The following is a 15960-nucleotide window of genomic DNA, read 5'->3' as shown; positions in this document are numbered from 1 at the left end:
AGGAAATCAGGAGGGCAAAAAGAGGACATGGGATAACTGTGGCAAATAGAGCCAAGTACACTGAAGGGTCTGTTTTTGTGCTGTATGACTCTATGACTGTATACCAGTTGCCTTCCTAATTGCTTGTTGTTCCTACATATTAACATCCTGAGATTCATGTATCAGGAAACCCAGATGACTGTCTGTGTAAAGTTTGTACATTCTCCCCATGTCTAGATGGGTTCCTCCAGGTGCTCCATTGTCCTCCCACAGTCCAAATATGTTGAGGTTAGGTGGATTGGCCATGTTAAATTGCTCATATTTCCCAGGGATGTGTAGGTTAGGTAGATTAGCCATGGGAAATGTAGGATTAGAGGGAGAGGTTGGGGGGGTGGGTGGAGGGGTCTGGCTGGGGACGCTTGTCGGACAGCCGTGTGAATTTGTTGGCCCTAACAGCTTGTTTCCATGCTGTAGGGATTCTATCCTAACCAATAAGTCAGATCCTTCTGTTTCACCAAGCTCTGCATACCTCTCACTCTCATTTCAATGTTATACTGTGTTTCTACTCTTCTTGCCAAAGTGGACAAGTTTACATTTTACATTCCATCTGCCAGGTTTTTTCCCATTTGATCAACCTACTCATCGCCCTCTGCAAACCCTGTACCTGGTACTTTCTCACCAATCCTGGGCTCTTGAGCACAGTTTGGTTCCCATATTTAAGTCATTGATTTAGATTGTGACCATTTGGGATCCCAATACTGATTCCTTTGATACTTGCCATAGTTCCAACTTGTGAACGTAAAATGACCCATTTCTCTATACTTTCTGCTTCTTATTCGCTAATCAGTCATTTACTCATTCCAATTTGTTATGCCATACACTATGAGCTCTTATCGTATTTAGTAATATTTCATGTGGCACTTTACCAAATGCCTTCTGGAAATCTAAGTACATCACACCACAGGTTCCCATTTATCCACCTTGCTAACTACTTCCTCAAAAACTTGATTGAATTGGTTTAACACAATTTCCATTTCACAAAACCATGTAGACTCTGTCTGATCATGAATTATTTTCAAAAATATCCTGCTGTAACTTCCCTAATCATGGATTTGAGCAATTTACCTATGAAAGACGCTATGCTAACTGGCCTATCATTTCCTAAATTTTTACATTATTGAATAAAGGCATGACATTAACTATTTCTCAATCTGCTGGGATCCTTCCAGAGTTGCCCAGAATACCTGGATTTATCATAATTTTTGGGAGGAAATGGCTCAGCATGGATGGAATGTAGTGGGGGTGGTTATGAGTGGCCAAGAATAGAATGGAAGCATGCGTGCGGTGGGAGGGCGTGAGAAATAAGAGGGCCTTACTGTTGCTGGAAGGACACAGCAAACCAGGCAGCAGCAGGTGGTGGAGAAGTCAATGTCTGGGGCGTAACCTTTCTTCAGCACCTGAGGGTGGGTGAAGGGGAGCTGCAGATTTTGGTAGTAGGGGAGGATTTTTGGTGGGGAGAGGAGCAGAGTGGCGAGGAGAGTACGACCTGGTTGGTCAATGGGAGGAATGGATCCGGTTGGTAACTGGAAGGAAGGGTCAGTCAGAGAAATGGATAGGAGGGGCTTTTTCCATGAAGGCAAGTGTGTGGAGCGGAGAATTTTAACAACTCCTGCTATCTACCACAAAATGCGAAAATCCAGCCACTTGATCCCAGACATAACCATATAACAAGACTACCAAATGAATATTCAGGCATTTAGAACTGAGATGTGGAGAAATTCTTTTCAGTCAGAGGCTGGTTAATCTGTGGGACTTTTTGCCACAGAAGGCTGTGGAGGTCAAGTCATTGAGTGTACTTAAGACAGAGATAGATAGGTTCTTGAAGAGTAAGGGGATCAAGGATTATGGAGAGAAGGCAGGAGAACTGGATTGAGAAACATATCAGCCATGATTGAATGGTGTAATGGGCTTGAAGGGCCGAAGGGCTTAATCCCGCACCTATATATTATGCTCTTATGGATTTAGTTTCCAAATATACTACAATCATCTTAAACTGTTGTGCGAGGTGCCACAAAAAGAAAACTAGTTGAGAAACATGGACAAAGACACCATTTTTCTCTCTGCTGTCCAGCTGGCAATAATTTAAAAAATATATTTTCCAAATCAGTGAGGTAAAGATTTATTTCACAGGCTCAATGGAGATATTGGTTTTCACATGTGCCCCTATCTTGTGCTGATATAAGTAGCCACTCAATTAGTCAGCCATTCTGCATTATGTTAAAAATCACACAACACCAGGTTATAGTCCAACAGGTTGCATTGGAGGAAGGATGGAAGGAAGGACGGAAGGAAGGACGGACGGAAGGAAGGACGGAAGGATGGACGGAAGGAAGAAGAGAAGCCTACTCCCAGACATAGTGAAAATCCCATTCCAAATTCAGATCTTTTTCTTAGGATCTTTGAAAATTGAAACCTCCAAGGTCTCCAATTTTTAAAAATCAGTCAAAGGGAATGGGACCAGATTGTTTCTGTAGTAAATGGAGAAGGAAAGCAGACTGAGAATTACTCTCGTGGACAAAACATTCTTTACTTCCATTTTGCTGCATTCCAATCACCATGACACAAATTAGTAGGAATTGTACCTCTCCTCACTTGGCCTGATAAACCCCAGGTGGAAATTATTGGAATGATCACTGCAATGAACCCACATGGGAGGCTGGTGGCCTCCACGATATTGAGATGAAATGAGGCACCTGCTGAATTGTCGAATTTGGGACCCACTCTGGGCAGATTCATGTACGAATTTCCACATGCCACCTTCATCCACCATTCCCACTGTCATAGCACCCGAGTCATTCTCGAAACAGCACCAACACAGAACACAGCCGGGGGAACCTCACAGATTGAAGGAAGAAAAGCAGCACTCAGAGACAGTTGTCTGTTGAAGCTAAGAAGGCTGAGTCACACGAAGCTTGAGAGGCACGGGAGTCATGATTAAAATTAAACAAGCATCAAAGTCAGAGGCTTGTACAGTGTGGAAATCGGCAGTACAGCATCTTGCTGACACTAGAATGATAAGAAATTTCTGGCATCAATAAAGCAGATCTACATGGTTGGCACGGAAACCCATGCATGGGAGGACAGCGGGAACAACTGGGAAAACGTCTCAGCAACTCACCGGACTGACAGTCCATTGCCTTGTCACTGCTAACATCCGTGGAGAAAATGACAAAGAAAGTTTACTTCACTGTTGCACGGAGTTTGCTGCTCATCTATTCCTGTAATTTCTCCGGGGAGCTGCTTACTGAGAAGTGTTCAGGTTTCAACGCTCGCTGCCTGATGGTAAGTACCACACGGAACTCTCTCTCGTTCTGTACTTCAATCATCCCGAGGACAGCGGCTCTGATCAAACTCATTCCTGCACGAACATCACAGGCCAGCCAGGTCATCATTTCATCAAGAATGACGACAAGGCCAAAGGTGAAGAATAGACAGATAACAGCATTGTGGACAGCTGGAAGAGATCATTCTCCAGAAAAATCATTCGGTTATTAGAAAAGCTTTAAACATTGCCCCTTTGGCAACGTGGAAAACCTCTCTGAATTGTATGCACTTAATAAGTGAGCATCACCAGTGCTTTAAATTTTGCCATTTTGAGTGTCTTCAATTAAGTTGCGTCCTAAAAAAAAGCGAACTGAAGCCTTTCCGCACTGCTGAGCACTAGGCTTGTCATAATTCATTAATAACAGTGCTTCATTCAGGCATCCATCAAACAAGCCAGCTCCAACAGAAGTGCTGAGTGAACAGCAGTCTCTCATGAGACACTGGGAGAGCTCTGCTGTGACTTGCCAGTGTTTGTGAAGCTATCATTGGAGGGACAACATGAGTGGCCTCCAGACACTTGTCTGAAACCGTACTGGGTGTTGTTCTGGCAGGCATAGGAGGTGGTAATGGAAGACCTTATACTACCTTTGTCCACGAGAGTAAAAGTGGTGTAGCTGATATATTGCTTCAAATGTAAGATATTACTGTGACAAGCTGCATCCCATTAACCCTTCCCTTGCCTCAGAAATAATGATCAACTTCCCACAGACCAACATTGAGAGGAAAAGAAAATATCCGCTGCAAGAAAAGACAATTTTCAGCAATAAACAGGAGACGAGGAACAACAAGTGACTCTGATTAGATTAGATTCCCTACAGTGTGCAAACAGGCCCTTTGGCCCAACAAGTCCACACCAACCCTCTGAAGAGTAATCCACCCAGACCCATTTCCCTCTTACTAATTCATCTAACGCTATGGGCAATTTAGAATGGCCAATTCACCTGACCTGCATATCTTTGGACAGTGGGAGGAAACCGGAGCACCCGGAGGAAACCCACACAGACACGGGGAGATTGTGTAAACTCCACACAGATAGTCGCCCAAGGCTGGAATCGAACCTGTGTCCCTGGTGCTGTAAGGCAGCAGTGCTGACCACTAACGCTGGTTCTGAAATCCTTCCAAGTACCTTCACTCTTACTTTGCTGGAGATTCAAGCTTCACAGTCACATTGAATAGATTTACAGGTGTTTAAACAGAGTTTCTTCTTCCCATAAGACTAAGTAATAGGAACAGAAGTAGGCTGTTCGGCTCCAACAGGCAATAGGATCCTGGCTGATCCAACATTCCTGAAGCCCGCTTTCCTGCCTTTTCCTATTCCCCTACTGATCAAGAATCTATCTAGCTCCTTTATATGCACACGGACACTTCGCCCATAACTCTCTATGGCAAGCAGTTCCAAAGACTCTCAACCATCTGAGAAAAGAAATCCGTTAAGAATCCAATATGTTTCAATCAGATCACCTCTCATTTCTCTAAACTCGAGTTTGTACAGTCCCAACCTGATTAACCTTTGCTCATGAATCAATCCCTCCGTAAAAGGGATCAACCTGGTGAACCTTCTTTGAACTGTCTCTAATGAAATGTTATCTTTCCTTAAATAAGGGGACTAAAATTGTTTACAGTACTCCAGATGTGGTCTCACCTGCACCCTGTACAGTTGCAGGAAGACTTCACTAGTCTTATTTCCCAAGCCCTTGAAGTAAGGGCCAAAATTCCATTAGCCTTCCAGATTACCTGCTGCATTGTGTGCTAGCTTTCTACATTTCATGCACAACTACCCCCAAGTTCCTTTGGGTTGCAGCTTTCTGCAGTTTCTCTCCTATTCTCTTATTTCCAAAATTGACAACGTTGCATTTTCTCACACTGCATTCCATTTGTCAACATTTTCTCCACTTGCCTAACTTCTCAATATCTCTCTGTAACCCATCTGTATCCCTCTTGCAACCTGCCGTTCCACCTATTTTTGCGTCATGTACAAATTTGGTTACAGTATATTTGCTGCCTTTCTTCATGTCATTAATATATATATTGTAAACAGTTGCGGTCCCAGCACTGGGAATCTCACAGGTCATGGGTTGCCAGCCTGAAAAAGAACCCCTCAGCTCCACTGGCAGTTTTCTGCCCACGAGCCAATTCTCTATCCATACCAATACACGACCTTCAATACCGTGGGCTCTTACCTGGTCTTAACCTTTTTGTGAGGAGTCTTGTTGAAACCCTCCTGGGAGTCTAAATATAACATATGTACTGGTTCCCCACGATCCACTCTGGTTGAGACTTCCTTGAAATTCTTTAATAAATTTGTCAGACCCGATTTCCCTTTCATGAAGCATGCGGATTCTGTTTGATTAGATTATTATTTCCCAAGGGTTCTGTGATTGCTTCCTTAATAATTGATTGCAATACCTTCAACAATAGATGTTCAGCTAATCAGCCTATCGTTACCTGCTTTTTGCCTCTCTCCTTTTTAGAATGGGGCTGACACACTAGCAGTTTTACAATTGGTGAGAATAAACTGACAGATTTGTTGCAGCCCTAGCTCAGCTGTTCCACTGCAGCTAAAATATTAGCATCTACCCATGAATATGCAACATTGCCCAGGTAGGTCTTGTCCACAAACAGCAGGACAACTTCAACCCGACCAATTACTGCCATATCAATCTATTCCTAATTATCAGCAAAGTGAGGAAGGAGTTATTGACAATGTCATCAAGCAGCACTTCCTCAGCAAATGGATGTTCACTGACACTCAATTTGGGTTCTATCAGGGCCATTCAACTCCTTCTAGCCCTGGTTCAAGCAAGGACAAAGAGCTGAACTTGAGAAATGAGGGGAGGAGGACTGCCTTCAACTTCGAGACAGCATTTGACAGAATTTGGCATCAATTAAAAAAAAAATTGCTTACAGGATGTGCACATTACTAGTTGGGCCAGCAGTTATTGCCCATCCATAGTTGCCCTTGCTAAAGTGATGGTGAGCTGCCTTCTGTGATGGAATATTCCTCATTTGCCTTGATGTGTGCAGCACTGACAATACTCAGGAAGCTTGACACCATCCAAGTCAAAGCAGTCTACTTGATTGGCACCACATCCACGAACATCTACACCCTCCGACGCTCAGTAGCAGCAGTATGTACTATCTACAAGATGTACGGCAGAAATTCACGACAGTTCCTTTGACCGCACCTTCCAAACTCATGACTAATTTCATCTAGAAGGGCAAGGGCAGCAGACTCTTGGGAGCATCACCCCCTGCAAGTTTTCGTCTAAGCCATCACCATCCTGACTTGGAAACATATTGCTGTTCTTTCATGGTTACTGGGTCAAAATCCTGGAATTCCCTTCCCAATTGCATAATGAGTCAATCAATAGCAGGTGGACTGCAGCAGTTCAAGAAGACAGCTCACTATCACATTCTCATGGGCAATAAATGCTGGCCAACCAGCGATGCCCACAATCCATGAGCGAATAATAAATAGAAATCTGACAACCCTTACAATGGGATCAGAACTCCAACCCTCTGACCGGGTGATTTAAGAACACAGCTGCCGGTCACCAGCTCACAGTAAGTTACAGAGAAACAACTGCCACCCATGGACTTTACCCTGGCCGGGATGCAATGACCAGCAGAGGCAAGAATTTTACCAGAAAACACATTTTCAAAAGAAAAACAATTTGGAAAAGTGGCCTTTTTAGTCATTCATTCAGCAAGTCAGTCAGCATTGCAGTCTGCAGAGATCACTTAGTAAAAAAAAACAACACAAAAACTGATTAGACCTTTAAAATGCAGCGATGTGCCGAGGTAAGATTTGGCAGCTGATTCATTGTTTGTGTTTTAAGCATTGAAAAGCAGATAATTGTGGAAGATTTTCTGCTTGGATCAGGGCTTTCTCTACAAAAACTAATGATACTACGATGAGGAATTCCTGAAATGGGAGTGAAGAGCATTTTGCATAGTACCCTGGAACTGTTATCAAATCAGTCATGTGTATTATTTACAACCACATTGACTCTGCCAAGTTCACTGGGGTATGCTTTTCCACTTGCTGGCTACCTTTCACTTAAGAGCAAGGTTATTTAACTATGGAGGGCATCACACTTGAGTCTGATCCAGGCAACAAAACATGCAAACACCGACAAGTACACAATCGAAGCATTAAATGAGTCAGCGGTGGTTCATCTGGTAGCAATCTAGACACCAAGGCAGGAAGTTGAGGGGTAAAATCCCAATTCAGCTGCTTGACTTCAAAACGTGAAGCTGACCCTGGTGTCAAATTGAAGGAACACGACTTACAATAGTGACTATACTTTATTGGCGTTAATGTGCTTTAGTAGATCGTGAGAGCTGCTATAAAAATGCAAACATATAATGAACAAATAATTACTAATATAGTCTTCATTGGCACCTCAACCACAGAATGCTAGTTTACAGCAGGAGTTTGTGTACAGCCTTTGGATGGTCAGGCTAACTTGTAATATTTCAGTTGGTGACCCCTGTTGACGCTAGGCTACAGACTGAGGATCTATTATTCCCCACTTCATATTCGGCCAATACTACTTTCCCCAGGCTGTATGTTCCCACCTTAAGGCAAGGAGACCTGGGTTCAAGCCTCACCTGCTCCACAGGTATAAACACCTCTGAACATATTGATTAAAAAATATCTATATTTGTACTAGTGGGCTATTGTGGAGTAGTGGTAGTGTACATATCTCTGAGCCAAAAGCTGTGGGTTAGAGTCCCACTGGCCCTAGAGGTGGATATTAATGCCTCTGAAGAGGTTGATTAGAAAATATCTTTCTGCAAAGTTGCCATACTCCCAAAGGGCTGCTCTCTCATTACTGAGAAGGCTGGTGGTTTCAGGTGAGGGAAGAGGTTGTGAAGGAGTGTCCAATATGGTAACCTCAGCCCTCAATGTGGGGATCGAATCCATGCGGTTGGCATGCCTCCGCATTGCAAACCAGCCATCCAGCTAACTGGACCTATTAAAAATATGGATAGCAAGTGTTGGAAAACATCACATAGCAGTTCCCATATCATTGGCATAAATGTAAATCTGCAAGGATGACAGCTGTGATATGGGTCTTGTGGTATTGTGGTAGTGTCCCTACCTCTGAGCCAAAAGATCCAGGCTTATGTCTCATTGTTCAGGTGCATCTCATAAGGTGCTTGAACAATAACTTTCTTCTGTGGTGCAGTGGTAGTGTTACCTTGAGGCCAGAAGTTACATTCCATGTGCTCTGGAGGTGTGTCTGAAAATCTCTGAACATAGTAAACTCTATCCCAGCCCTGAAGCTGTTCCAAAGTACCTGCTCTGACTTGCATCAGTTTAAATATTACAAGTCAGCCCACTGGTGAATGGCTTAGTGATCCACAAGTAACCAACACGGTGCAGTAGTTAGATTAGTAATGCAGAAACCGGCAGTGTTAATCCAGGAAAAAAAAACTCAGTTTGAATCTAAATTCAATCTAAATATCTGCAAATAAGTAGCTACAGTGAAGAATTTGAGGCTACCTTGTTGAATGGTTTTAAGGTAAAAGATAGATCAATTTTTGAAGCGTAAAAGAATGAAGGGTTATGGTGAGCAGTTAGTGGAGTAAGTGGAGCTGAATCCATGAAAAGATCAGCCAAGATCTTATTGATTGACACAGCAGGCTCGAAGGGCCAGATGACCTACTCCTGCTCCTAGTTCTTATGATCTTATCATTGTAAATCTTCATCAGTTTCACTCATAATGGGAAAGAACCTGTAGTCCCGGCTAACTGTCACCCTACAGTTGGTGGGCACACAGTTCTGAAAGTTGATTCAGATGGAAAAGTGGGAACGGAAAGCTCTCAACAGATTTCTGACTCTGTCACCCATTTTCAGAAGAGGAACAAGCAAGCCTCAGAAAGAATGTCTTACTCTGTCTCTCTCTTTGATGATGAAGATCAATGGGAAATTGACCCACACATAAATCAAGTCTCAGCTATTGTAAAAGTATTTAAATTTTTGTGCAGCTAATACCGACAAATCCAATAAATCGTAACTACTTTCTCATTCAATCCCACTTCAGTCAGCTAGCCAAAATGCTATAAGGTTAGGACCCAGTTTACATTGAATAATGCCCGCCTGTGGTAAAAGTCTCTGAACGCATGCCAATGAAGCAGAGTGCTGGATAGTTTAATCATTAATCTTTTAGCCCAGGCTGACCATTGTTAGATACCAACACCAGGGTACCAATTCACAAAGTCAGAATGATCAGAAGGCTGAGTTGGCACTTCAGACTTGAAACAACCTTTCAATGAGTGAGGACCTTTAACCTGATTCCTTCCTTTGTGTTTGTTAGAAACTTTCCTGGATGGGAGCAACATTCTTTTCATTTCTTTCAAAGGAGGTGACTTGCCTTTACACAAACCCCAAATCTGGAAGAAATGCCTTGCACAGCAGATTCTTGGAGCCTGAAGCAATTATTTTGATCTTGAGGAACCCAATATACCCTCTCCCTGTCAAATGTAAACTTGGCAATTAAATCACAAACTGATTATTCTTACCCCTTCTCCCTGCTCACTTCCAACTCCTGCCCTCAATCCTGTTCCTGTCATGATCTTTGAGGGGTTACCATGTAAACAAATTTCGAAGGCAATTCTCCACTCTGACCACTATGGATTGTACCGAGGCACCCTTGTACCTACTCATTTGAGTACATGCGACAAGAAAACTAATTCAACTCAATATGATTTACAGGTAAATCGGGAAAATATATGAGGGAGATATGACAGAGAGATATCAGGGTGAAATGTCGTCAGGTGGGAGGTGTGTCACATGCAGCTTCTATGCAGGCACAGACACTTGGGCTGGGACCTGGGTTCAATTCCAGCCTTGGCTAAATGTGTGGAGTTTGCAAATTCTTCCTGTATGGGTTTCCACCGGGTGCTCCAGTTTCGTCCCACAGTAAAAAGCTGTGCGGGTTAGCTGGATTGTCTGCAGCATTCAGAGTTTTACACACTAGGTGGGTTAGCTGTAGTAATTACAGTAGGGATAGGGTGAGCTGCTCTTTAGAGGGCAGTGCAGAATTGATGGGCAAATGACCTCGATCTGCACTATGATTTAACCTTGAGTTATGATTTATGGACTTCCTGTCACATTAATCTTGAATACTTCTTTCGGGTGGACTACAAGATACAATGGGGGTGCAAGACTTTTGGAGTTAAGGTAGGTATGTCAAGGGATATCCCCAGCCAGGGTCTCCTATCCCTTAATACTGCTTGTCAGCTACCAGTGAAATTAAGGCTATCATGATTACTAGGCATTGAAGATAAAATTCAAAGGCACTGCCATCAAGGACTCGAGAAAAAAAAATCAGTACGCCATTGAGAAAATGGGGTCATCGTTTCTCACATACTTTGAAAAGTTTCATTCATAATTTGCAACAGCATTGGAAATAGAAAAATAATGTCTATTTATTTGATTGTCAAGAACTAGTTAATGAAGAATCTAATCACTTTCAAATTGAAGTGGACATGGTATTACAAAATAAAGAGCTATTCAGCAAGAAATCCAACAGGGAATTCAGCAGACACTTCCTCACTTGAAGAGTGGTGAGAATGCAAACCTCCCTACCACAAGGGATGGTTGAGGCGAGTCGTACAGGCGTATTTAAGAACAGGCTAGGCAAAGGATACGAGGGAGATGGGAACACAGGGCTTTGGCAACACTTCAGAGGAAAGATGGGAGCATGTATGAGTGGATCATAAAAGAATAGCATGGACTGGTTGAACCGAAAGGCCTGTTTCTGTGCCATCAGTCTTTTTCAAAGTGTAATCCTGTGTGGTGGCCAACTAATAGGAAAAACTGTGGAGGGGAAGGGGGTGGGGCAGCGCAGTTGAAAGTTGGAGGGCAGGTAATGAAATCTTCACCATAACATTCAACTCATACAGACAGCCTGAGCTGGAGGACAGGGTAGGATCAGCTGTGCTGCTTTTAAATGGTTGGAACAGAGTCAGCCAACATTTTCAGGATCTGGATTAGTGGTGCTGGAAGAGCACAGCAGTTCAGGCAGCATCCAAGGAGCAGCAAAATCGACGTTCGGGCAAAAGCCCTTCATGAGGAAGAGGCAGAGAGCCTGAAGCGTGGAGAGATCAACCAACATTTCCAACCAAGTTCTCAAATGCTTCTTCAGTTCACATAACTTATGCCAGCATAGGTTAAAGGAAGAGAAAGGGGAGAAAATAAAGCAAAAACTGGAAAACTAAAGCACCTACTCAATCACCTGAGCTTTTTTTGAATACTTTGCTCTGTCTCCAGGGCTTCTGAAGTTTAAAAATTGTATGCTCCATCTGAAAGACTCTTCCAATTAACTACTGGTCTTGTTTCCTCTTCTCTTGAAGAACCCAATTCACGGTATATTGTAACAGCACGCGGATAAGAAGTGTCCATCTGATGACAGGATGACTTCAACAGGTAAGGCTCCCATTATGGACAATCAAAGTATATATCCTTTAGAGACTGTTGGGAGGCCATTAGAATTGTGCTCACCTATTGATTGCACATAAGACTGTCCAGTGGGGAACACTGACAGCATAGGATAGGAACTCTGGCGGATTTGGTTTCCCTCAGGCACAATGAAAGGCCATTGAGGGACAAGTGCTTACCTTGCTGACTCAGGATAACCAGTTGGCTCAGTGACATTACATTTTTAGAGAGAACACCGAACCAAAGGTTCTCGCAATATCCCAGATGCCTTTTCAAAATCAGAATGCAAAGTCAGTGAAATGTGCAGACAGCTCTTGATTTTAAAGTCAGCATAAATAAATAATGAGGTTAATTTCCATTAAACCATGCTGCAATTAAGTAGTGGCATAGCCATGGATGCAGGCTGTAGCACGCTGCAATCACTTGAAGTCAGTGGCTTTAGTTTTTCCAAAGGCCTCCTCGATACTGAGTGGCATCTCTTTGTTCAAAGTTATCAGTCCTCCATCACAGCAATGACGGGTTCTTCCAGTATTGACACCGCTTCAGGAAGTGTGCCCTTTACAGTGGTGGTATGACCTGCTTTCACAATCTCTTTGCCCTGTTTAACCAGAGGAATGGTCTGGTTACGAACCAGCAGTCTACTTTTGTATTATACCGCTGACTCAGACAAATTAATTTGGAAAGTATTTCCGGTACATAATTCGGCTAAAAATGAACTTAACACTTTGAAAATGACAACCTGGAAAATACCTTATGGCTGCCTTATTCGAAAATGCTTAATATGCAAATGTTGAATTCCCCTCTCAGCTTTAAGAGGCCTTAGCTGATGGCATGATTGCATTGATGTGATTTAGCACAATTGTATTGGTGTGATTTAGTATGATTGCATTAGTGATTTGGTACGACTGTACTGGTGTGATTTAATTTTAATTTTCACCCTTATGGTGTTAAAGCAGCAAATTAAGTAGATACTGCAGAAGGCTGAGCTTCAGCAAAATCAACTGTCTTCAAAGTGAAAAAGATGGACAACTAAACATGCAGGGGAAAGGAATGACAAATGCACATTCAGAGCAGAGAAACGGGTGAACTCTTAAGCTTGCGGGAGTTTCGAACAGTGTGCTAAATAAAAGTGCTCTAAAAGAGCTCAGTATTAATAATGTTTGAAGTATCTTAATTGGAACTGTGCAGTCTGAGAAAAGTTAGAACCTTAAAGAGATAACGGAGCCAATGAAGGCTATGCAATATTTGAATAATTTCTTAATGTATTGAACTGAAAGGATAATACAAACCTACTTAACTTCAGAATTTTAAATCAATCTAGCACTGGTATTGGACACATTAAAGGGGCTTAAGACTAAACGGTCTCCTGGGTCTATTGGGAGACACACAAGTTCCAAAAGAAACTCAAGAGGGCATTTGCAGGCTGCTATCGTGAGGGAATGAATCATTTGAGTGTTGATGAGACTCCACAGGACTCAAAGCAAGCAGACATTGAACAAACATGACCTACCTAATGATGGGGCCCATTTGCCGGCCATCAGTAACAGGCACTGGAATTTAAGTGATTCAAAAGGGACCAGCTAGAGGAGTATATGTTTACCAATAACTTAAGAAGCAGGTTCCAAAGGTATTGACCTGCCTGACAAAAACTGATTGCTTTCAGCATTCTGCAGATATTAAACTAGGCAGTGGAACTCCCTTTATTATACTTTATTAGAATCGCTGAATAAAGTTCCATAAGACTTCAAAACTCTCCCTCCCCTTCTCTAATTTCCTGCAACTTCTCCCTTCGTTTCCCGGTTATTACCTCAAAGATCCCATCAAAACCTACGGAAAGGGGTCGAATTTCATTGCAGGACTGACAGGAGCTAACACACCAGCACTGGTCTCCCAGAATATGAAGTAAAACAGGAAGAAACAGTAAATTTTACAGGGAATAAGGAGTTAAATGAATTAATAAATAATAAGCTAAACATTCACAGTTGTAAAGTAGCGTACTTCTTTATCAAGTGGTGGGTGAATGAAATTGGGAGAAGTTGAAGAAAGATCTAAGTATTGTAGATACTGGATTTCAGAATTACAAGTTTGGAAGAGTCAGGTTGGAGGAGAAATGTTAATGCTGTTTCTGCCTCCACAGATGTTCCCAGATCTGCTGAGTTTCTTCAGCAATTTTTGCTTTTTCAAAATGGGAGGAATTTAACATGGTTGCACTCATTTCTGAGCATCGAAACAACACTGAGATGAAGAATTTTGTCTCAAGAACATCTGCTTGCCTAATACGGCCCTGATTGATGAACCAGCAGTCAGCAATTCCTGATGAAGAGCTTACGCTCAAAACGTTGACTCTCCTGAAGCTCGGATGCTGCCTCACCGGCTGTGCTTTCCCAGCACCACACTCTTTGACAGCAGTCAGCAATTGTTGAGTGTGCGGAGAACGAGGCTGGAACAGTCGGTAGGGGCAAACATTTGCACTAGCATCCAGTCCCTTGGTCAAATGGGTGACAAGAAACAATCAGAAGTGAGTTTTCCCTAAATTGTCTAACAGAGGCCAAAGAGTGTGTTTTCCATCCAATTAAAGAAGGTGGACCAGCTCTCGAACATAGAAAGAGTATATGTCTGCAGCTAATGTAAAGGAGAGTGCGTCTACATCTCTGGGGATGCTTTTGTAATTTTTGTATACTATATGTGGTTTCACCAGTCAGGTCAGGCCGAGGGAGGCAGGTAACAGAGTTTCCAGTGCCTGGTGGGGTGAGGTGGGGTGAGAACTCTGGCCTAGACATCTTGCGTGTTAAGTCCAGGCCTTACTGCCTGTGGTAGATCCCCCTCGAATCCGCACTCTGAAAATTGACAGTTTTCACAAACTAATGGGCTATTTGCCACAGATGCTGATTGCTGGGGCTGTCAGCATCCAAACCTGTTCTTAAAAATCAGAGGCTGCTCAGAAAACAACGACAAACCCTTTTAACAAAAAAGAACTAAAGACCTTATTTTTGGAAAGACTCAGCAAGTCTCACAGCATCGGTGGAGAGACAGCAGAGAAAACACGTCGGGTCCAATGACCCTTCTTTAGAATGAAACTTTTGAATTGTTTTTGTGAAGCCAGGGAGGAGGGGGATGAGGAGGAGGAGGAAGAGTGCTCCATGAAAACAATGTGTCATAGACAGAGGTCTACAGCATAGAAAAAGGACTTTCAACCCATCAAGTCTGCAACAGTCAAAAACAAATACTTAACTATTGCGTGGGTCATTGATGTCCTGGACTCAGTCCACCTTGCTTCACCCCACCACACCCAGATGTCAATGACAAAGATGTTGTTCAGCCCTCCTCGGCTCGTCCCATTGGGACACCTGACTGGCATCCACAGCCAGTTAGATTCATCTAGCTTAGGCCTGGGCGTATCTTCAGCTTTTGACCAATGGCTTTGGGCGCACAGTCACAACTCCAGGGAGAGCTGGACTATTTAACAGGGACCAGGTCAGACCCAGTATGAGCTGACACAAGTTGGGACAATTCCCTGAAAATACCAAATGAAGAGTTGCTGAAAGTAGTTGTGGCGTGCTTGAATTTTAAACATGAGACAGCTAGTGATTCTGAATCATGTTAAATAAAAGCATGACTATCTTTTTTTATGAAAGATGAGCTGGCACTTGGGGTATTGGGTTCAATTGTAGTCAATTCACTTCAAATACGTATGCTAACACTGGAGATTGTGTGAAGCAGAGCAACAATTAGATTGCCAAATAAAAAGGATGAACTCTGAAGAAAGATTAGAGCTATTTAAACTGCATAATCCAGTAAAGAGGTCACTTCAGTGCTGAATAAGAAGCAGCAAGAACATTAGTTCAAAGTTAGACAAGAAGACAAAGTTAAATGAGTGAAAAGTAATTTTAAACTCATATTTGAAGAAACATTTGTTCAAAAGACAGTAAGTGTCCAAAACAATCTGTCAGAGAGGATTGTGGAGATCAGAACATTAAAAATGTTGAAATATAGTTTGAAGCTATAATGGGAGATTTGGAGAACCAGAGGGATGAGTTTCAATGGACCAAATAGCTTTTTTTTCCCTTAACCTTAATTTTTCTTATGTATGTGGTATTTTGTGATCTCAAAGAAAAATCCCCAAATGGCAACTTCTGATCTTTTTG

At 42.6% G+C, this 15960-nt stretch overlaps 1 protein-coding gene across 20 annotated transcripts in view; it reads right to left on the bottom strand.

Annotated features, from left to right (window-relative positions):
* LOC140495521 (teneurin-3) overlaps positions 1-15960 on the bottom strand; it is a 2480372-nt gene that overhangs the window by 300008 nt on the left and 2164404 nt on the right. Inside the window, exon 1 of one of the 20 annotated variants that reach the window (XM_072594643.1) lies at positions 3158-3181. The exons of the other annotated variants lie outside the window; for them this stretch is intronic. Coding sequence (XP_072450744.1) covers positions 3158-3173 — 16 coding nt within the window. The 5' untranslated portion in view covers positions 3174-3181. Of the gene's footprint in view, positions 1-3157; positions 3182-15960 lie in introns of those variants that run through there. 20 annotated transcript variants of the gene reach the window in all.

The sequence above is a fragment of the Chiloscyllium punctatum genome, chromosome 2 (genome assembly GCF_047496795.1).
Source record: "Chiloscyllium punctatum isolate Juve2018m chromosome 2, sChiPun1.3, whole genome shotgun sequence".
Classification (NCBI taxonomy): domain Eukaryota; kingdom Metazoa; phylum Chordata; class Chondrichthyes; order Orectolobiformes; family Hemiscylliidae; genus Chiloscyllium; species Chiloscyllium punctatum.
Note: the sequence above shows the minus strand (reverse complement) of the source record. Positions and strands in the feature narration are given on the sequence as shown.